General features: G+C 46.6%; 1 protein-coding gene and 1 long non-coding RNA gene across 19 annotated transcripts in view; one reads left to right on the plus strand and one right to left on the minus strand.

The window, feature by feature from the left end:
* AMPD3 (adenosine monophosphate deaminase 3) overlaps positions 1-23,502 on the minus strand; it is a 58,234-nt gene that overhangs the window by 25,034 nt on the left and 9,698 nt on the right. For 11 of the 18 annotated variants that reach the window (XR_013404016.1, XR_013404015.1, XM_077963403.1 and 8 more), the window contains exons 2-4: positions 21,818-22,043; positions 5,098-5,302; positions 1,661-1,823 (exon numbers count right to left, since the gene is read on the minus strand). Coding sequence is in view for 16 of the 18 variants with exons in the window: in XM_077963403.1 (XP_077819529.1) it covers positions 1,661-1,823; positions 5,098-5,302; positions 21,818-22,043 (594 nt within the window). In the remaining 2 variants the exon portion in view is untranslated. The remainder of the gene's footprint in view (positions 1-1,660; positions 1,824-5,097; positions 5,303-21,817; positions 22,044-23,502) is intronic. The other 7 variants (XM_077963413.1, XM_077963410.1, XM_077963411.1 and 4 more) reach the window with 2 other exon arrangements.
* LOC144334305 (uncharacterized) lies at positions 1,026-1,613 on the plus strand. Its single transcript, XR_013404017.1, has 2 exons — positions 1,026-1,072; positions 1,117-1,613. It is a non-coding gene; the product is annotated as an uncharacterized LOC144334305 (long non-coding RNA).

Below are 23,502 nucleotides of genomic sequence, written 5' to 3' on the forward strand. Positions count from 1 at the left end.
CTGCTCAGCTGCCGGCATAGACAGGAGCAAACCTCAAGATCTGCATCAAAGGAAGTTGCCAAGGCAGAGTGACCTGCCTGGGCCTCCTCCATCCATGCTTGGAAGGAACAGGCCATCCCTAGAGCACATGTAAGGAGCCACAAAGGGGCTGATGCAGGCAGAGGTGGAGAGGGACGTGCCCCATCAGGTATGGTCACAGGCCAGCTCAGGAGGCCCTAATGCGTGTAGCGGTCTGCGAGATGCAGGCAGTTCAAGCTCCAGGTAAAGCTACAGCCTGCACACTCGGAAGTTGCTCCTCTTCCCCATACTCATGCCCGGAACACGGGGGTCCTCTGTCCACGTAAAGTACACATTTGACGGTTATTTCTGTCTTTGCCAAAACCGAGATGGTAGGATCCACTTCCCTCAGATAGGGAAATGGACCCAAAGGGCTGAAATTTACCTCAGGCCCCAGATGCTCAAAATACAGGACTTGAAATTCAAGGAAGCCAGAGACTGGGGCAACTTGGCACCACCAGCTACCCCCAGAGGCAGCCAGGGTCCCAGGCACTGATGGAGACCACCAGGGCCCTTATGTGTCTCCCCACCACCAACTTTCAGGAGTGGGGTTTCCTATTGTCCTCATTACCGCCCCTGCTGCTGTTAGGTCCTTCACGGCGAGGCTTCATGAGGAAACCACCCAGCCCTCTCCGATCTCCCCTTCCCTGAACTCGGCAGCATAAATGCAGCTACCACTTACTGAACACTCACTAGATGCCAGAACTGAACTAAGTACTTGACATGCATTCTCTTGTTTAATCCTCACGACAGCTCTTGGAGACAGATATTATTTGCATTTCCATTTTATAGATTACATTTTACAAAGTGAGGCTTGGAGAAATATCTTTCCCCAAATCCCAAGAAATTGATGGAGGCCAGATACAAATGCAGCTGTGTTTGACACCAGAGCCTACATCATCTTCCCAGGGAACATGCCCTCTGTTCCTACTCCCTCCCCAATCCACCCTACCACCAATTTGGCATTTACTGTGTGATTGTGTTCTTTTAAATATGCCACATGAGGCCGGGCACAGTGGCTCACATCTATAATCCCAGCACTTTGGGAGGCCAGGGCAGGAGGATCACTTGAGTCCAGGAGTTTGAGACCAGCCTGGGCAACATGGTAAGACCCCCATCTCTACAAAACATAATAATATTTTTTTTAATTAGGTGGGTGTGGTAGTGTGTGCCTTTGGATACCAGCTACTCGAGAGGCTGAGGTGGTAGGATTGCTTGATCCCAGGAGATTAAGGCTGCAGTGAACAGTGATTGTACCACTGCATGCCAGCCTGAGCAACAGAGCAAGACCCTATCTCAAAAAAAAAAAAAAAAAAAAATCCCACATGAGACTGCCTGTCTCCCTGATGGACTCCCAAGAACAAGGACTGTCTTTTACTTCTCTCTCTTAACTTCAACAGTTCAGCTCTGCACAGGTGAGGCATACAGTACACATACAATCAATCCTTGGGGGAACCATCAAACATCAGTGTGGGAGAAGTCAATGCAAGAACACTGTCCTCTTAAAATACCATCAGGGGAAATAGATCAAGCCAGCAAAAAGCCCTGAGTAGCTCTCGGTCCACCCACACTTGGGACCCAACCTCCAGCCAGAGCTCTGTACCTGGAAGGCCCTCTTCCGGAGATGCAGTATCTGCCCGCGGATGACCCAGGTACTGGGATGTGATCCGCGGGAAGCGGTGGTAGGCAAGCCTTGCATACTTCTCCCGGATCATTAGGGCCTTGGCCAGGCTCTTGGCTGCCTGCTCGTAGTCCTCCAAAGTGATCTGCAGAAGGGAGGCAGGCAGGAAAGGGTTCACGCAGCAGGCCTGAGACTGCCATCCTTGGAAAGACGTGCTTGTAAGACTGGCCCCTGCCTGGTATCTGGGAACCTGGATTTCAGGAGGGTTCTCACCACTCCCTGACCAGTAAGAGTGGTTCACTGCACCTAAACTGTTTGTGCAAACAATATGGTTCACGTTGGACACCTGCCTTCCTTCTGGGAGCCTGGAACTTGAGATCTGCTATGCAGATGTGTGACCAGCCTCAGTGAAAACCCTGGGCACGGAATCTCTAATGAGCTTCCCTGGTAAACAACACTTCCCACATGTGCTGTCACAATGTGATGCTGAAGGTATCCGGTATGTTCTGATGACTCCGCTGGGAGAGGACCTTGGAAGCTTGCACCTCGTATCTTCCAAGTATCTCTCCCTTTGCTGATTTGCTCTGTATCCTTTACTGTAATAAATGAAAGCTGTAAGTACAGCTATATGCACAGTCCTGTGAGTCCTCCTGGTGAATCATCCAACCTGGGAATGGTCTTGGAGACACAGGAGGAGTGAGGGTCATTGGAAGAGAGACAAGTGCTCCAGCCTGCACACCCAGAAGCTGGCTTCACATTCAGCTAATTAAGCCAAAAGTCTGTTTTTGCACCAGGCCCATGAAGGGACAAAGCCTGAGTCCTACCCCTGAAGGCGATGAGCGCCATCATTTTCAGTTGATAAAATTCATGTGTCCTTCATATGTCGAAACAAAACAAAAAGCAAAAGCAAATTCTGCATGCTCAGCCTGCTTCTTTGCCAACCCCACACTTCTGATTAAATCTGTTAATCACCCAACTCATCCAGGCCACAAGACCCATTGTCATGTGTTATGTGCCAGACCTTTCCATAGATTTCATTTTGCTCCTTACTGCAACCCATTTTGCAAATGGGAAAACTAAGGCCCAGGGAGGATAAATCACTTGTGAAGCTACAAAGTCAAATTTCAGACTCTAACCTGATTGAGTCCCAAAGTCTAAGGATGTTCTGCTTTACCAGAGCAGCCTCATATTCAAAGATGAATGAGATAAATTCCCACCTTCCAATGGGCTCATTAATCTTAATCTGTTTGGGAAGGATGAGAATCACAGAAAAATGCTTGGGGAGACAAGTGGCCATACAGACATAATGCGGGGTAAGGGGTGCAGCAGAGGGAAGCACCACATGCTGGCATAGCCCAGAGTGGGGAGGGCTGGGGCCTGAAAGTGTTCCCCTCTGCTTTAATAAAATCATCATTTTCAATTTTGCAATATTTTAAACATACACACAGGCACCAAAGATAATATAATCTACCTTCTAGAGCTGACAATATTAATATTTAGCATAATTCTTGCAAATTTCTCACAAGTTTAAAGAAATAAATCATCACAGATACAGCTAAAACTCTACCCTCCTCCCTACCCCATCCTCAGAGGGAAGAAGTCTGAATATATTTTTCCTATGCATGTTTTTATACTTTTACTAAATACTACTTCTTGCTTTTTGTTACGGTGGTAGATTCTCCTTTCCTGCCTCTAAATGTCCCCATAGGGTATGTTAATTCCTTTTATACCTCCCAGTGGATGGCTTCTGAGAGCAGCAGGAATAGGTGAGCAGACACAGACATCTTAGACAAAAATACGTCCCAGCCAACAACAAAGCCAAACACTTTCTCTGGGCAACCAATGGACTCAGCATGACAGGGGCTCAGGCCATGGCTAAGGACATCAGAGAGGATGCTCAGGACCCCTGTGGACTAGTGGCCACCCGCCAAACTTACAGGCATCACAGGACCCATGGCTGGCAGCAGACCTACTGCTGCCAGGAGATCTGCAAGATCAGCCTGCCTCTCATGGACACTTAGCTTTCTGAGGACCAATTGCCCAGTTCAGGTGCTCCATGTACTACTCTGTGCCAGCCAGGAGACTAGGAGAAAGAAGCTAGTACATGTTAGTACATGGTACGGGCTGATGTCCTCCCATTCAGCTGGTGGTCGGCCCACCTCGACTCTTGCTTTCCAATGCTCTGCCCACCTGCCTGAGGCTGGGTGAACACCAAAGACTCATGGTCAAGACGCTAATCTCCAGACAAGGCCTGCATTTTTCTCAATCCAATCTAAACTCCCAACCATGGGAACTTAATTAAAATAAACTATGATACATCCTCACAAAGGAATACTATGTACATATTTTTTAAAAGGACAAAGAAGTTATGTACATATTGATATGGCATTATCTTTAAGATGTATTGTTAAGTGGAAAATGCAAGATGCAGTATAATGTATATTGTAAACTACGATTTTTATAAAAATAAGTAAATAAACTATGTATGCATAAATAATTATAGGTACATAAACCATATATGTGAGAATACATAAGAAACCAAAACTAATGGTTGCCTCTGAGGAGGAGAATGGGTGAATTGATACCATTTTTGTATCTTTTAAATTTTGTACCATATGCAAGTGTTCTCCATTACATATAACCAAAAAACTTTTGAAAGCTAGGGGAAATTTTATAGGAAGAGCAATAAGCTGCATTGCTGTCTCAGATTCACCATATTTTCTCAGCTACTGTTAAAAAGAGAGACTAATGAAGCCAACTGAGGCGTAAGTAGTGAGTTGGGGCCAGGGCACTGGAGCCAAACTTAACCCTGGCACTAACTCAGTGATATTTCTCTCCAAGAAGTAGGCATGCATAAAAAATGCATCATCCAATCCAGTGAAATTAGCACATTTTCAGTGACTGCATTAACTCACTTAGTGTAAACCAATTTGCTCAATTTCTAAACAAGATTCTCTCTTCCCAGCTGAGGGGATCTATATTTAAGGGTACTGAACCTACGTGTAAGAAGAGATGATTTAGCAACAACTAATTTCACACAAACCATTCAGTACCATGACTTTGAATCTACTAAACATTTGGCAACACTGAAAGGCCCAAGCTGGCACCTTTCTCATCGGGCTACAGGGACCAATTCCAGCTTTCTAGACTTAGAGAACATGTGGAAGTTACAAGCCACAGACACAGTGTGCCAGCCTGCACCCCGGGGCCCTCCTCACAGGGAACAGGCAGCCACTGAGACGCCACACCCACACCCCACAACCTCTGCTAGGACCCTCCTTGCCTCCTGTGCCTCCTCTTTACCTTCTCCCAGACACCCACGGACAGGACCAGGCTCCAGAGGTGGGCACGACCCTGTGGCCCATGGGGCCCCGGCCTCTGCACGCAAGGCACATTCAACACTCCCACCGACGCCTTACCCCGGCACAGTAATCTCCGCTGATGGTGACCCGCTGGAACTCAGGCATGGCATAGGGTGCTGGCGTGGGCTGGGAAGTGGCTCCAGTGACCACAGGGGTTGTGGGAGACATGACCGGACTGGCTGCCGGGGGGCCCTTCCAATCTTGCTGTGTCGGCATTTGCAGAGACAGGGACTGGGACCGAATCATCTTGAAACTTTTCTTTCTAAGAGCCAAGGACAAGGAAAAGTGGGAGACATCAGCAGCTAATTGGGGCGAGTGATAAAGACTCTTTGCTATGTGTGTGGCAGGAGAATTTTGCTATGATTAATCACTGGTGCTGGCCCTACCATTAAGAAGTTTCTAATTATTCATGCCTTCCTCTTACACATGTCTGCATGAGATAGAACACAGCCCTCCAGACACCCCTACCTGTGGTCACCATGCACCACTCAGGGCTGTTTGCACAGCCCACAGAAGATTAAAGCAGGCAAATGCCTCAGGAGACAGACAGACAAATGGCAGACCACACTGCATGGGCTCTAAAACCACAGGGCACTAGAGGGGAGGACAATAGCAAATCATGTGGGCTTTCCCCACAGTGTGGACAGCATGCTAGCTTCAGATAACACAAACTCTCAGTCCCAACATATGAACAGTCTCAGAAAGGACCAGGAATAGGGTCACAGAGAGACAAGCACACTGCATTTCACACAGTTAGACATTTGGGGCACTGGAGCCAGAAGAGACAGGGATGCTCAATGAGTCCGATCTCCTTGTTTTACGAAGAAGGAGTAGAGAGAGTGCTCAGGACCCCCGTGGACTAGCGACCGCCATCCAAGCTTACAGGCATCATAGGCCCCATGGCGGGCAGCAGACCTACTGGGTGCCAAGGAGATCTACAAGATCAGCCTGCTTCTCACAGACACTTTCCCAGAGATAGGAAAGGGCTGGCACAAAGTCACACGGCACAGTGGCTGCTCCATCCAGCCTCCACCCCTGCTGCTCCCTCCTCTAGCCTGCCATGTGCCATCCTGGCTGCCGCTGCTGGAGCAAGCACAGATATGTACCTCTGTTTGGGGAGAGGGATTGATCAGCACCAAATGCAGGTCCCTCTGGACCCGTTGCCTTGGCACCAAAAGATGAGTACACTGGCTCTTGGGCCCAAGGTTGGTTTAAAATGCCACAAGCCCATGCTTATTTGCAAGGCTGATTTGTGATGACTCCACCTTCCTCATTCATGAAATAGACATCACATGATGTCACCGCAAGTCTCTTCTGCAGGAAGAGAATTACCCAGCATTAAGATGAGGCCATCAGTACTCTTCTCCCACCTCGTGTTTCTTTCTGCTTCCAGTGGAACCCGGCCTCCCCACGGTGCCAGCCCACAGTGCCCAATGCCAGAAACCAGTTAACTACCTGCCCTACCTTGTGCCATGGGCCCAGTAGCTTCCTAAGTGCTTATTCTACCACAACCACAGCCACTAGCAAGGACTCAGTAACAACTGTGACCCACCAGAGCCCTTCTCCTCCCCAGGTACTAGTGTGATACCCACAGGCCTGGAGAAATCGGTTGATCCCCAAATAGGTTTCAGGGCTCACCTGGAAGCAGCTCTCCTCCTCTTGGCCTGTGGCCAGGTCTCCTCACTGACGAGTTTTCAAGAACCACAGTTTTCCTCCTGTGTTTACACACCCAGTGCTTGCCATGGTCCTCTGGTTCCCACCTGCCTACACCGTGTTATCACATCTTTGGGACAAGGCTATTTTAACCTGAAAGACAGAGGTGGCTCCTTTTCAGGAATTTACCTTCCCCTTGCCTCTGGTCTTGCTAAGAGACGCACTGGGCTGCTTCGGGAAACTCAGCCTGAGCCCTGGGAGCCCCCAGCCTCAGCTTTCGCTGGTCTGTCCTCCATCAAATGGAGCTCAGTCAAGCATCCTGCCCCAGGGATGCCACCTTGTCAGTCACTCCTCACAGGCGGATTCACCTTGAGGATGAGGTTCTCCCTTTGGCATCTTTTGGATGTTCACACCCAGAGAAAGAGCCATTACTTCGGGCTCCCCAAAACATTCTGACCTCAGCTGAGACGCATGAGATTCTGGTTTCTGTGTCACTCAAATGCCTGCCAGATCACTGTTTTTATTTCCATGCAACCTCACCCCCAAATGCCTTAGCCAAGGCTGCCTGAGGTCTGGCCCTACCAACAAGAAGCAACAGGTGACATCTAAGGTGAGCAACAGCTAAGAAAGGTTAAAACACACACACACAAACACTACAACCCAAATGCTGGGAGGCTGCCTAAGCCAACGGCCTGCCAGGCTTATCCTGGGAATGTTCTTCTGCCCCAGTGAGGAAGTTAGGCCCCACAAACTGGTGCCCAAAGAATTCTCCTTCCTGGGGATATCCATTATGGCGACAATCAGATGAGCTCCAGATTGTCACGTATGAGCATCTGCAGGCCGGGAGCTCAGACTTTGCAGGCACGAGGGATAGGTTTAGCCACAGATGGGCTAACTCCTCAGGGCTCACTCCCCTTGGGCTTGGAAGAACTGGAAGTTAACCACAGCTTGTATCTCGGAAAATTGGAAAAGCTGTGTGGAGCCTAAGGATGACCCTGGATTTGTTTTCTATTGCTGCAGAACAAATTGCCACAAACTTGATGGCTTAAAACAACAGCCATTTATTAGCTCACAGTTCTATAGGTGAGAAGTCTGGGTGGGCTTGGCTGGGCTCTATGCTCAGGGTATCAAAAGGCCAAAATCAAGATGTTAGCCATACTGTGCTCTTGTCTGGAGGTTCTGGGAAAGAATTCACTTCCAAGTTCATTCCAGTTGTTGGCAGAATTCAGGTCTAGTGGCCATAAGGCTGAAGTCCCAGGCTGCTTGCTGGCTTTGACCAGGGGTCACTCTCAACTCCTACTGACCTCATGCCAATCCCTGCACATAGCCCCCTTCATCTCCAAAGCCAAGAGTGGTCATTGTGCTGTTGCTTTGACTCTCTCTGCCCTCCCCTCCTACTCTCAGAAAGCTCTCTATTTTTAAGGGCTTATGGGATTAAATCAGGCCTACCAATAAACCCTCATCTTAAGGTCAGTTGTGCCATGTTCCATAACATCATCACAGGAGTGATGATATTCACTCATCTTATTCACCGCATCTGGAGATTAAGGAGGGACATCTGTGTGGGCCATTTTAGAAATTCTACCTCCCCTAGGCCCAAATCTAGCATCCATTCTATACAACCAAGGCCCAGCCAGTAAAGGCAGAGGGTTGGAGCTGAGTGACTGGGTGTGTGGGTGTAAGTGTCAGAGGGTGTGTGCGTGACATGGTTTGCATCCATGTCTCTGCCCAAATCTCATGTGCAATTGTAATCCCCAGTGTTGGAGGTGGGGCCTGGTGGGAGGTGATTGGATCATGGGGGTGGATCCTTCATGAATGGTTTAGCACCATCTCCTTGGTGCTGTTCTAGTGATAGAGTTTTCATGAGATCTGGGCATTTAAAAGTGTGCAGCACCTTCCCCTACCCACCCTCGCTGCCTCTTCCTCCTGCTCCCACCATGTAAGACAGCTGCTTCTAGTTTGCCTTCACCATGAGTCAAAGTTCCCCGAGGCTTTCTCAGAAGCAGATGCTGCCATGCTTCCTGTACGGCCTGCAGAACTATGAGCCAATTATACCTCATTTCTTTATAAATTACCAGTCTCAGGTATTTGTATAGAAGTGCAAACTAATACAGTGAGTGAGTGTGTCTATGAGTGTGTGTGTGAACAAAACTGATCTGGTGCCCCTGTTAGAAAGTACTTCCTTCTGATGGGCCAAGGTCTGTCTGTCCACTGTCTCACCTGCTGCACCTTGCACTAGCCCCTGGGGCACCAGCATTTGCTGGGCCACAGCTGGCACACCCCCTCCTGCCCCCACCCACACTTGCACCTGGCAGAAGCACACTCCTGCCAAGGAGCCGGCAGAGTGTGGGGCTGTGAGGACACCAGCTCCAGGCCAAGCCTGAGGGCTCAAAGGGCCAGAAGCAGTTTTGTCATCCCTGAAATAGATGGTCCTCCTGACGCACAGGCACATTCTTGCTAACCAGGTCCACAAGACAAAGAGTTGATCAGGTCACCTGGGCTGTTGTTACAGCATCTCACCTCCCAGCACCTGTCTGGTGCTCCACCTGCTCTATGGCCCTTGGTTGCCCCTGACAGTCACTAAGTCCCCTCCCTTACTCTGCTCCACTCCCCAGCCGTCCTCCACTCTGGGTAATCAGGCTCCCAGGGTCTTCCCTATATAGCACTCATATGCTAAAGTGAGGAGCCTTTCTGGCCCTCCTTGCTCTCCTAGAGAATATCCAGCATCTTCCCAGGGGCCATCTGAAGCCCACTGCCCTGTGTGGTCTGTCCAGATGACTAACAGGCAGGGAGGGGCACTGAAGCCAACCTTTCACCAGGCTCTCATATGTGCACTATGAGCCGGGGGCCACACCTGGACCCCACTTCATTCAATAAACTACTGTGTGCCAGGCCCTGGGGGTAGAGGAGTAGATAAAATATAACTCCTGCCTCCAGGGGCTGACTGATGGCCGAGATGAACCCAGACCCTTCCACAGATTATCATACAATGTGGTTGGGGTAATGAGATGGCCTGGATATTTTGGGACCCCAGAGGAGGCACTTAATCCAGACTGGGGTGGGAGCAGTGGAGCAACGGGGTCAGAGGGGGGACATTTCAGAACATGGAGGCTGGTTTGAACTCCTCCCCCCACGCACACTCAGCCCATTCTGGCAGCCCCTCCACATGAGAATTGTTACGCTAAAGGTTGGAATCAGGAGTCACAAACCAGCACAGGGTTTTGCGAATACTGGGAATCTGAATGCCATTAGGTGGGACAGGCATCCTCCACTTCCACAGGCTCACACTGCTACTGCTGTCCCTGCATGGGCTCACTTGGAATTGGGACCCCCATCTAAGGAGGGAACTAAGAGGAGGTGGCACCACCTCTGTACTTGAGACCAGAGGTCCCAGCCTATCTGGAGAATATGCTGCACGATGGGTACTATAAGAGGGGTCCCTACAGAGAGAGCAGGGGCCCACAGAGACCCCTCACTCTGCATGTGCAGCCAGATGACCAGCATCCTGGCCAGGCGGGTGTAACTTTGATTTTCACACTTTGCAGCCAGTCCGGTGTGGACACCCACAGCCCCACCCTGTCTCTCTCCCTGAGCTCCGCTCTGGAAACCTACCCCGTCCTTCTCCATCCTCCCTTCCCCCCAACCCCTCCTGGCCCACTGTAATCTCCACTCATCTTCTGCCACTCACCTTTGCTTCTCCCTTCCTCAATCCTTCCCAGCTGCCCTTCCTCCCTAAAGACACGGAGATCAAAATGAAGTATAATCTGTACTATCTGTTAACTTAAGTGTTACAATCTCTCTCCCCAACTTTATTTTTATTTTTGCTTTTTTTTTTGACACAGGGTCTGGCTCTGTCACCCAAGCTGGAATGGAGTGGTATGATCTCAGCTCACTGCAACCTCCACCTCCTGGGTTCAAGCAATTCTCGTGCCTCAGCCTACCAAAAAGCTGGACCATAGGCGCACATCACCACGCCCAGCTAATTTTTGTATTTTTTGTACAGACGGGGTTTTGCCATGTTGGCCAGGCTGGTCTCAAACTCCTGGCCTCAAGTGATCCACCCACCTTGGCTTCCCAATCTCCCTGTTTTTTGTTGTTGTTGTTGTTTTGTTTGTTTGTTTCTTTTGTTTTTTTTGTTTTTTGAGACCGAGTCTCCCTCCCTCAGCCAGGCTGGAGTGCAGTGGGGTGATCCTGGCTCACAGAAACCTTTGCCTCTCAGGTCCAAGCGATTCTCCTGCCTCAACCTCCCGAGTTACTGGAATTACAGACGTGTGCCACCACACCCAGCTAACTTTTATATTTTTAGTAGAGACAGGGTTTCTCCATGTTGGCCAGGCTGGTCTCCAACTCCTGACCTCAGGTGATCCACCTGCCTCGGCCTCCCAAGGTGCTGGGATTACAGGCGTGAGCCACTGTGCCCAGCCCAATCTCTCCCTAACTTTAAAAGGGGAGAAACTGACTATTTCAAATGAAGCTCCTTTGTCAATGACCCTCAATTTTTAAAAAGTTCCCCATTCTTATTTTCACAAGTGTCATAAAATGAAGTGACTTAGCAACGCTTTAGCTGTGCTATGCTCAGTTCATAATGCACGTATGTTTCTCAATTTCACTCAAAACATTCTAGGGAAGTGGCTGTCCTAGATAGCCAAATTTTTCAATGATGTTTGTTCCCTCTATATCCTAATTTTTTTCTTTTTTTTAATTATACTTTAAGTTCTGGGGTACATGTAAAGAACGTGCAGGTTTGTTACACATGCCATGGTGGTTTGCTGCCTCCCATCAACACATCACCTACATAGGTATTTTTCCTAATGCTATTCCTCCCCTAGCCCTCCACTCCCAAACAGGCCCCAGTGTGTGATGTTCCCCTCCCTGGGTATATGTGTTCTCATTGTTCAACTCCCACTTATGAGTGAGAACATGCAGTGTTTGGTTTTCTCTTCTTGTGTTAGTTTGCTGAGAATGATGGTTTCCAGCTTCATCCATGTCCCTATAAAGGACATGAACCCATCCTTTTTTATGGCTGCATAGTATTCCATGGTGTGTATGTGCCATATTTTCTTTATCCAGTCTATCATTGATGGACATTTGGGTGGGTTCCAAGTCTTTGCTATTGTGGATAGTGCCGCAATAAACACACATGTGCATGTGTCTTTATAGAATGATTTATAATCCTTTGGGTATATACCCAGTAATGGGATTGCTGGGTCAAATGGCATTTCTAGTTCTAGATCCTTGAGGAATCGCCACACTGCCTTCCACAATGGTTGAACTAATTTACACTCCCACCAACAGTGTAAAAGTGTTCCTATTTCTCCACATCCTCTCCAGCATCTGTTGTTTCCTGACTTTTTAATAATTGCCAATCTAACTGGCATGAGATGGTATCTCATTGTGGTTTTGATTTGCATTTATCTAATGACCAGTGATGATGAGCTTTTTTTCATATGTTTGTTGGCTGCATAAAGGTTTTCTTTCAAGAAGTGTCTGTTCATATCCTTTGCCCACTTTTTGATGGGGTTGTTTTTTTCTTGTAAATTTGTTTAAGTTCTTTGTAGATTCTGGACATTAGCCCTTTGTCAGATGGATAGATTGCAAAAATTTTCTCCCATTCTGTAGGTTGCCTATTCACTCTGATGATAATTTATTTTGCTGTGCAGAAGCTTTTTAGTTTAATTAGATCCCATTTCTCAATTTTGGCTTTTGTTGCCATGGCTTTTGATGTTTTATACATGAAGTTCTTTGCCCATGCCTATGTCCTGAATGTCCTAGGTTTTCTTCTAGGGTTTTTATGGTTTTAGGTCTTATGTTTAAGTCTTTAATCCATCTTGAGTTAATTTTTGTATAAGGTGTAAGGAAGGAGTCCAGTTTCAGTTTTTTGCATATGGCTAGCCAGTTTTCCCAACACCATTTATTAAATAGGGAATCCTTTCCCCATTGCTTATTTGTGCCAGGTTTGTCAAAGATCAGATGATTGTAGACGTGTGGTGTTATTTCTGAGGCCTCTGTTCTGTTCCATTGGTCTATATATCTGTTTTGATACCAGTACCATGCTTTTTTGGTTACTGTAGCCTTGTAGTATAGTTTGAAGTCAGGTAGCGTGATGCCTCCAGCATTGTTCTTTTTGCTTAGAATTGTCTTGGCTATACAGGCTCTTTTTTGGTTCCATATGAAATTTAAAGTAGTTTTTTTTTTCGAATTCTGTGAGGAAAGTCAATGGTAGCTTGATGGGGATAGCATTGAACCTATAAATTACTTTGGGCTGTATAGCCATTTTCATGATATTGATTCTTACTATCCATGAGCATGGAATGTTTTTCCATTTGCTTTTGTCCTCTCTTATTTCCTTGAGCAGTGGTTTGTAGTTCTCCTTGAAAAGGTCCTTCACATCCCTTGTAAGTTGGATTCCTAGCTATTTTACTCTCTTAGTAGCAGTTGTGCATGGGAGTTCACTCATGATTTGGTTCTCTGTTTGTCCGTTATTGGTATACAGGAATGCTTGTGATTTTTGCACATCGATTTTGTCTCCTGAGACTTTGCTGAAGTTGCTTATTAGCATAAGGAAATTTGGGGCTGAGATGGTGGGGTTTTCTAAATATACAATCATGTCATCTGCAGAGACAATTTGCTTTCCTCTTTTCCTGTTTGAATATACTTTATTTCTTTCTCTTGCCTGATTGCCCTAGCCTGAACTTCCAATACTACGTTGAATAGGAGTGGTGAGAGAGGGCATCTTTGTCTTGTGCTGGTTTTCAAGGGGAATGCTTCCAGTTTTTGCCCATTCAGTATGATATTACCTGTGGGTTTGTCATAAATAGCTCTTTTTATTTTGAGATATTTCCATCAATACCTAGTTTATTAAGAGTTTTTAGCATGAAGGGGTGTTGAATTTTATCGAAGGCCTTCTCTGCATCTATTGAGATAATCGTGTGGTTTTTGTCATTGGTTCTATTTATGTGATGGATCACGTTGATTTATTTGCGTATGTTGAACCAGCCTTGCATCTCAGATATGAAGCTGACTTGATCATGGTGGATAAGCTTTTTGATGTGCTGCTGGATTTGGTTTGCCAGTATTTTACTGAGGATTTTTACATCAATGTTCATCAGGGATATTGGCCCGAAATTTTCTTTTTCTGTTATGTCTCTGCCATGTTTTAGTATCAGGATGATGCTGGCCTCATAAAATGAGTTAGGGAGGAGTCCCTCTTCTTCTATTGTTTGGAATAATTTTAGAAGGAATGGTAGCAGCTCTTCTTTGTACCTCTGGTAGAATTCGGCTGTGAATCCTTCTGGTCCTGGACTCTTTTTGGTTGGTAGGCTATTCGTTACTTCCTCAATTTCAGAACTTGTTATTGGTCTATTCGGGGATTCAACTTCTTCCTGGTTTAGACTTGGGAGAGTGCATGTGTCCAGGAATTTATACATTTCTTCTAGATTGTCTAGTGTATTTGCATAGAGGTGTTTATAGTATTCTCTGATGGTAGTCTGTATTTCTGTGGGATCAGCGGTGATACCCCGTTTATTATTTTTGATTGTGTCTATTTCATTCTCCTCTCTTTGTCTCTCTTTATTAGTCTTGCTAGCAGTCTATTTATTTTGTTGATCTTTTCAAAAAAAAAACCCAGCTCCTGGATTCATTGATTTTTTGAAAAGTTTTTCGTGTCTCTATCTCCTTCAGTTCTGCTCTGATCTTAGTTATTCTGCTTGTCTTGTCTTCTGCTAGCTTTTGAATTTGTTTGATCCTGCTTCTCTAGCTCTTTTAATTGTGATGTTAGGGTGTCAATTTTAGATCTTTCCTGCTTTCTCTTGTGGGCATTTAGTGCTATAAATTTCCCTCTACACACTGCTTTAAATGTGTCCCAGAGATTCTGGTATGTTGTGTCTTTGTTCTCACTGGTTTCAAAGAACATCTTTATTTCTGCCTTCATTTCATTATTTACCCAGTAGTCATTCAGGAGCAGAGTGTTCAGTTTCCACGTAGATGTGTGGTTTTGAGGGAGTTTCTTAATCCTGAGTTCTAATTTGATTGCACTGTGGTCTGAGAGACTGTTTATTATGATTTCCATTCTTTTGCGTTTGCTGAGGAGTGTTTTACTTCCAATTATGTGGTTAATTTTAGAGTAAGGGCAATGAGGTGCTGAGAAGAATGTATATTCTGTTGATTTGGGTTGGAGCTTGGTCCAGAGCTGAGTTCAAGTCCTGAATATCCTTGTTAATTTTCTGTCTCGTTGATCTGTCTAATATTGACAATGGGGTGTTAAAGTCTCCCACTATTGTGTGTGAGCCTAAGTCTCTTTGTAGGTCTCTAAGACTTGCTTTATGAATCTGGATGCTCCTGTATTGGGTGCATATGTATATTTAGGACAGTTAGCTCTTATTGTTGCATTGATCCCTTTACCATTATGTAATGCCCTTCCTGGTCTCTTTTGATCTTCGTTGGTTTAAAGTCTGTTTTATCAGAGGTTAAAATTGTAACTTCTGCCTTTTTTTTCTTTCCATTTGCTTGGTGGATTTTCCTCCATCCCTTGATTTTGAGCCTATGTGTGTCTTTGCACGTGAGATGAGTCTCCTGAATATAGCACACTGATGGGTCTTGACTCTTCATCAAATTTGCCAGTCTGTGTGCTTTAATTGGGGCATTTAGCCCATTTACATTTAAGGCTAATATGGTTATGTGTGAATTTGATCCTGTCATTATGATGCTAGCTGGTTATTTTGCCCATTATGCAAAATGCAGTTTCCTACTTATTGATGCAGTTTCTCATAGTGTTGACAGTCTTTACAATTTGGTATGTTTTTGCAGTGGCTGGTACCAGCTGTTCCTTTCCATGTTTAGGGCTTCCTTCAGGAGCTCTTGTAAGGCAGGCCTGGTGGTGACAAAATCTCTCAGCATTTGCTTGTCTGTAAAGAATTTTATTTCTCCTTCACTTATGAATTTTAGTTTGGCTGGATATGAAATTCTGGGTTGAAAATTCTTTTAAGAACGCTGAATATTGCCCCCCACTCTCTTCTGACTTGTAGGGTTTCTGCAGAGAGATCCACTGTTAGTCCGATGGGCTTCTCTTTGAGGGTAACCTGACCTTTCTCTGTGGCTGCCCTTAACATTTTTTCCATCATTTCAACCTTGGTGAATCTGATGATTATGTGTCTTGGGGTTGCTCTTCTCAAGGAATATCTTTGTGGTGTTCTCTGTATTTCCTGAATTTGAATGTTGGCTTGTCTTGCTAGGTTGGAGAAGTTTTCCTGGATAATATCCTGAAGAGTGTTTTCCAGCTTGGTTCCATTCTCCCCATCACTTTCAGGTACACCAATCAAACGTAGGTTTGGTCTTTGCACATAGCCCCATATTTCTTGGAGGCTTTGTTCATTCCTTTTCATTCTTTTTCCTCTAATCTTGTCTTCTCATTTTACTTCATTAAGTTGATCTTCAATCTCTGATATCCTTTCTTCCATTTGATCGATTCAGCTATTCATACTTGTGTATGCTTCATGAAGTTCTCATGCTGTGTTTTTCAGCTCCATCAAGTCATTTATGTTCTTCTCTAAACTGGTTTTTCTAGTTAGCAATTCATCTATCCTTTTTTCAAGGTTCTTATCTTCCTTGCATTGGGCTAGAACATGTTTCTTTAGCTCAGAGGAGTTTGTTATTATCCACCTTCTGAAGCCTGCTTCTGTCAATTGGTCAAACTCATTCTCTGTCCAGTTTTGTTCCCTTGCTTGCAAGGAGTTATATCATTTGGAAGAGAAGAGGCATTCTGGTTTTTGGAATTTTCAGCCTTTTTGCACTCGTTTACCTCCCCATCTTCGTGGATTTATCTATCTTTGGTCTCTGATGCTGGTGACCTTCAGATGTGGTCTCTGATTGGACTGCTATTCCTTTCTGTTTGTTAGATTTCCTTCTAACAGTCAGGCCCCTATGCTAGAGTTTGCTGGAGGTCCACTCCAGACCCTGTTTGGCTGGGTATCACTAGCAGAGGCTGCAGAACAGCAAAGACTGCCGCCTGTTCTTTCCTCTGGAAGCTTCATCCCAGAGGAGCACTTGCCTGATGACAGCCAGAGCTCTCCTGTATGAGGTGCCTGTCAGCCCCTACTGGGAGGTGTCTCTCAGTCAGGAATACACGGGGGTTAGGGACTCACTTGAGGAGGCAGTCTGACACTTAGCAGAGCTTGAACGCTGTGCTGGGAGGACTGCTGGTCTCTTCAGAGCTGTCAGGCAGGAACGTTTAAGTCTGCTGAAGCTGTGCCCACAGCTGCTCTTTCCCCTGGGTGCTCTGTCCCAGGGAGATGGGGGTTTTATCTATAAGTCCCTGATTGGGGCTGCTGCCTTTTTTTCAGAGATGCCCTGCCCAGAGAGAAGAAATCTAGAGAGGCAGTCTGGCCACAGCGGCCTTGCTGAGCTGCTGTGAGCTCCACCCGGTTTGAACTTCCTGGTGGCTTTGTTTACACTGTGAAGGTAAAACCTCCTACTCAAGCCTCAGCAATGGCTGACGCCCCTCCCCACACCAAGCTCGAGTGTCCCAGGTTGATCTCAGACTGCTGCTGTGCTGGCAGTGAGAATTTCAAGCCAGTGGATCTTTTTTTTTGAGACTTGTTTTGCTCTTGTTACCCAGGCTCAGTGCAATGGTGCAATCTCAGCTCACTGCAACCTCCTTCTCCTGGGTTCAAGCGATTCTCCTGCCTCAGCCTCCTGAGTAACTGGGATTACAGGAACCTGTCACCACACCCAGCTAATTTTTGTATTTTTAGTAGAGACAGGGTTTCACCATGTTGGCCAGGCTGATCTCAAACTCTTGACATCAGGTGATCCACTCGCCTCGGCCTCCCTAAGTGCTGAGATTACAGGCATGAGCCACCACATCTGGCCACCAGTGGATTTTAGTTTGCTGGGCTCCATGGGGGTGGGACCTGCTGAGCCAGACCACTTGGCTCCCTGGCTTCAGCCCCCTTTCCAGGGGAGTGAATGATTCTATCTCACTCATGTTCCAGGCACCACTGGAGTACAGGAAAAAAAAAAAACACACACACACACACAACTCCTGCAGCTAGTTCGGTGTTTGCCCAAACAGCTGCCCTGTTTTGTGCTTGAAACCCAGGGCCCTGGTGGTGTAGGCACCAGAGGGAATCTCCTGGTCTGCAGGTTGCAAGGACCGTGGGAAAAGCACAGTATCTAGGCCAGAGTGCACAGTTCCTCAGGCTCAGTCCCTCATGACTTCCCTCGGGTAAGGAAGAAAATTCCTCCATCCCTTGTGCTTCCCGGGTGAGGCAATGCCTCACCTTGCTTTGACTCACCCTCCATGGGCTGCACCCACTGTCCAACTAGTCCCAGTGAGATGAACCTGTACCTCAGTTGGAAATGCAGAAATCATCCAGCTTCTGCATTGATATCGCTGGGAGCTGCAGACCACAGCTGTTCCTATCTGGCCATCTTGCCAGCCTTAACTATATCCTAATTTTTTTAAAATCAATTTTGGTCTGGCTTCTTCAAAAAATACGTAATTCCTGCATTCTTCCTCAAAGCATGCTGAACATAATTTAAAGTTTTCTCAATGACTCAGGATTATCACTGTATTATCCAGTGATGATCTCATAGGTGTGTTATCCCTAAACTACTATGCTTCAAATTCTTGTGTCTGCTTTTTGTAATTGTTTCCTCTCTCACTGTTGACTGTCAAATAACAACAATAACAAAACAGGAACATTAATGGTGCTCCAAGCACTGTGCTAAGGATTTTTTGTGTATTAGCTCATTTAATTCTCACAAGGTACGTCCTTTTATTATTCCAATTTTGCAGTTTAGGAAACCAGCTCAGGCAGTCAAGAGCTTTGACCAAGGCCATTCGTAGTAAGTGACAGGGCTGCCACTTGAACCCAATAAGTCTGACCCCAAAGCCCAGGCTTATAATCACCACACATCATCTCTGTGACCCTGCCTATAGGCGTCTCTCTCTCTACTTCTAATTTGCTTCTTTAAATCTGTCACAGGATAAGAAACAAGATAGCCAGATTATAGAACTCTGTGTAAAGTAAGAATAAATAGGAGATGGGATGGGAGGTGCCACGAACAGAGAGGGAGCTGGGGAGAGGGTGTCCTCCATGAAAATGTTAACTTTTGAACATTTACATATAAAGGCACCTCTAGTGAGAAGAGAAACTAAAAGACAAAATTGGGTGTGCATGGACCCCAGAAGAGGATGCTGGGGCGTCTGACAGTCCAGGCACCAGGCTTTCTTTCAGGAAAGAAGCTAATGGACAGAGCAGGAGCTTTGGCCAGTTTCCCTCCATTTCATTTAGAAGCAACAACTACTTTCTAGGGAGCAGCACCTAGTGTCATTCCAGGGTCTACAGACCAGGGAACCGAAGACTCCACCCCTGCCTGAAGAGGGGATAGCCTTGTGGTTGAAGTGTGGGGTCTAGATTCAAAAGATGTGGGCTCTAGTTCTTGCTCTGTCATTTACTCACTATGTGTCTTTGTGAAAGTAAATTCAACTTCTCTGAGCCTTCATTTCCTAATCTGCAAAATCAGAATACTAAGAATATCCACTTGATAAGCTTGATATGAGAATTAAGGAATGAATCCAACCTACACAGGCCAGTACTTAGTCCACAGTAAGTATTCAATGGCAGGAGTTGCTATTGCTCCCTGTCTCAGCAGCAGGAACTCAGAGAAATCGCTTACATTTACTCGGGATCGACTGTAACCAGACACCGTCCTAAGCCTTTTACCTGTGGATTCCCTCATTCCTCACAACACCCCATAAAGTGGACAGCTGTTAGCATCTCCACTTTATAGATGAAGACGGGGCCGAGGCCCAGAGAGGTTTCCTAATTTGCCCAAGATCACAGGGCATGCCAGTGAGTGGCAGAACACAGAGGTCCAAGAAATTGCAGCCACTCTGATGTAGTGTCTGTGGTGGCAATGAGGAGGCAGGATGTCTTCCTCTGCCGGATATCCACTGCCCACCAACAACTAAGTTTCACGCTGGATCTAGTCCTCAAGAAGCTTCTAGTCAAATGGGGCAGACAGATACAAACTAAGACAGCATAGCCTAGGCAAGGACAGAACAAAGTTTTTGGAGAGAAGTTTGCAGGGGAATTTCTGGAAACCACAGAGCACCATTCGGACTTAGAGTAAGAAAGCTTTCATTTCGCCCTGAGTCTGGGCATTGAAAAGAACACGGTCTCTTCAGCAGATGTCAGGCCCAGTGTCACTCTGTAGTGGAAACTGGTCCTAGAAACTTACTGTTCCTGGAAATAAAAAATGCCAGGATTCCTTTTCCTCTCATTGTTAAGGGTCTGAAATGCTCAATTCGTAACACACAGAAGGCCCTGCAGACCATTCAGCTGATGAAGTCAGCCCTTCTGTTCCACCCATGGAGTGTGACTGAGAGTCTCTACAGTCATACTCTTCTTGACCCTCCAGGGATGAGCACACTGCTGGGGCCGGGTCCACTCCACCCTCTCCAACACAAGGCTGGCACTCAGAGGTTGACCAATGGCACCAATGACTCCTGCCTTTATGGGCTCACCGTCCTTCCAAGGAAGGAAAGCACTGGTCTTATGAGTGGTGAAGCTCTGTTCTTGCCTTTACACCAGTAGTCAGCTTTTTACTTCTTTCCAAACGAGTTAAGGAAATGCTGAGCTTCTGCTTCTACATAACCAAGACAGGAAAAGACTTGCCTTTAAAACTGAGGCAGTATCTACTGTGATCACGGACTAGGTCCGAGAGGGTTCAAAGGTCTACCATGTCAACTATTGATGTTTGCAGGGTGGAAGACCAGGCGGAAACTTAGATAGAGCCCGGGGTGAGATAAACTGTGAAAGGATGAGGGCTTCTCATTACACTTAGACTCCAATCCAAACTTCTTATCAGGGAGCACAAGGCCAGTCTGATCTGGGCCCCACAAGTCCTCCAACCCTGGCCGCAGCACTTCTTCCTTTAACAGACCTCTAACCACATGAGCCTCCTCGAAGAAACTGGGAGGCCTTTGCCCTAGCTGACTCTTCTACCTGGAAGCCCACATAGCTAGCTCCTTTATACCCTGAAGCATCCGCTAAGATGTCACCTCCTTGGAGAGACCTTCCCTGACTTTCCAGTCTAAAAAAGGATTTTCTCTCTCTCTTTCCCCACCTCTCTCTCCCCCAACCCCTTTTCCTCCTTATTCATCCCTTTCATAGCACTTGCACTGCTCCTGGGCCTGTATGCCCTCAGATCCATTCCTTATCCTCTCCTGTGTTTCCCAAGGGTGCCAGCAGGATTCTGGCTAGGTTTGGCCCATGGCAGCCACTGGGAGAACCTCGAACGTGCAGGAAGTGTCAGGCTAGGTATTGCCTGCCTCCATCTCTGCCTTGAGAGGCATCTCTGCAGCTGCCACCTCTTCCCCTTGGCTCCAGTTTCCACTGGAAAGGCCACCACAGTTCTACCTTCCCCAGTGCGATCCCACCTTGCCACCAGCAACACTACTGCTTTCCTTGTCACTCCTGTCCGGGGTAGTAGCTGCTCCTTACTGTGTCTAATCTCTGAGCTGCCTCTCTCTCCCCTGTTTGGTTTCTCAGCTCTTTATCACCTGTGTAACCAATTCCCTGCATTAAAATTCTAATACTTCATTGGTTTCTGATCTTCTGATTGGACCCTGACTGATACAGCACTTATCATAACTTGTAATTTTTAAGTTAATTTGTCCAGTTACTTAATTATTGTTTAGACCCAGGGACTTTATCTATCTTGTTCATTATAACATCTCCAGTCCCAGCACAGCACCTGGCAAATAGTAAGCTGCGTTCATTAGTAATGCAAAATGCTTGTCAAGTGATGAGAAGAAGTACAATTGCTGTCTCCTAAGAAATCCTCACATTTCCAAAAAGGAAAGAGAAATGCCATTTGGAAATGGTGTGTATTTTTACACATCAGCAGCAAAGTGGGTTTTGATCTTTTCAGTGTAACAGAGGCACCGAGACATCCCTCAACAAATAAGAGGTGAGTTAAGTGGTCTTGGTTAAGAAACCAACACAGCTCCAGGGACATACCAGTCTCCATGAGGTGCCTCATATCAGGACACACACCCACAGCCTGCCTGTGGTCTGCATGACTCTGTGTACACGAAAACCAAGCCTTGGGAACAAACCTTTTTGCGGTCTCCACAGACTTCTGCTCCGCCAGCTCCTTCTGCAGCTCCCTCTCCTTGGCTTCCTTTTGCCCGATGGGGCAGTCCTCTGGGACAGTGAACAGGGACAGTGCATCTTTGCTGTCCTCTTCTCGGAGCACTTTAGCAAACACCTTCTCCGCCAGGAGCCGGACTTGCTCATCCACTTCAGAGATGTTCAACTTGGGAAACTGCCGCGGCATCTCGGCTAGCAAAGAAAGAACAAGCATTAACTTAATGAATAGCGGGATGCCCTGAGTCAACAGCACCGGGGAGGAGAAGGCACTGAAGTTAGGGCCAGGCCTACCTGGTACTTGGGGTCAACTGTCTACTTAGGAATTGCCCAGACCAAACCCAGCATGCCAGTTTCAAAATTAGCTCAATAAGTAACTGGATGTGAAGCATGTAGGGCCACTTACGCGTCAGGAGACAGCAAGTGTTCAAAATTCAAAGAATGAACTGTTCAACTAGGTGGGCTTCCATTTTCCCAAACTCAGGGAACCTGCAGCACCTGGCAGCCCTGCCCTCTGACTTTGTTCCCATGTTTGAGAAGGGACAAGAGAGCGTTCAGCTCTCCCTCCTCCAGACTATGAGGATACTGTTATAGCTGCAACAATAATCAAACCTCACTCCCCAACTTCACAGAGGGGAAGTCCAAAGGCTTTAATAGCTAAGGTCCCACAAGATTACAGCAGAGCCCTGGGAAATCCAAAGCTGCATTCTTCATTACATAAAACAAGGCCTTTTGCTGAAGAGAAAGAATCTGCTGTTGCAGTTTCAAACCCTCTGGAACCCCCTAACGAGACACAGCAAATAAAGGTTTTAGGACAGGAACACTCTTTACCCAGCTGAAAACTCACTCTCTCAAAAGAGCTTTCTCTATCTACCTCCTCGCATACTGATTCCTTACTAACAGTCACTGGCCTTAATCACCTGCTTGGTTGGTTGGGTTTCATTCTTGCTTGCTTGCTTTCTTCATTTCCTTATTTCTTTTCTTTTTTGCAATTACTTATATAGCAGTTAATATGTACGCTCTGGCCAGGCACAGTGGCTCACGCCTGTAATCCCAGCATTTTGGGAGACCGAGGCGGGCAGATCACCTGAGGTCAGGAGTTTGAGACCATCCTGGCCAACATGGTGAAACCCTGTCTGTACTAAAAATACAAAAAAAAATTAGCTGGGCGTGGTGGTGGGCACCTGTAATACCAGCTGTTTGGGAGGTTGAGGCAAGAGAATCGCTTGAACCCGGGAGGTGGTGGTTGCAATGAGCCAAGATTGAGCCACTTCACTCCAGCCTGGGTAACAGAGTGGGACTCTGTCTCAAAAAGAAAAAAAAAAAAAAGTACACTCTGGGGCCAGGTGTGGTGGCTCACGCCTGTAATCCCAGCACTTTGGGAGGTCAAGGCGAGAGGACTTCTTGAGCCTAGAAGTTTGAGACCAGCCTGGAAAACATGACAAAACCTCATCTCTAAAAAAAATTTTAAAAATTAGCCAAGTATGGTGATGCATGCCTGTAATCCCAGCTGCTAGGGAGGCTGAGGCAGGAGGATCTCTTGAGCCAGGGAGGTTGAGGCTGCAGTGAGTTATGATCGTACTACTGCACTCCAGCCTGGGAGACAGGGTGAGACTTCATCTTAATTTTAAAAATAATATATATATATGTGTGT

Source organism: Macaca mulatta, chromosome 14 (genome assembly GCF_049350105.2).
Source record: "Macaca mulatta isolate MMU2019108-1 chromosome 14, T2T-MMU8v2.0, whole genome shotgun sequence".
Classification (NCBI taxonomy): Eukaryota; Metazoa; Chordata; class Mammalia; order Primates; family Cercopithecidae; genus Macaca; species Macaca mulatta.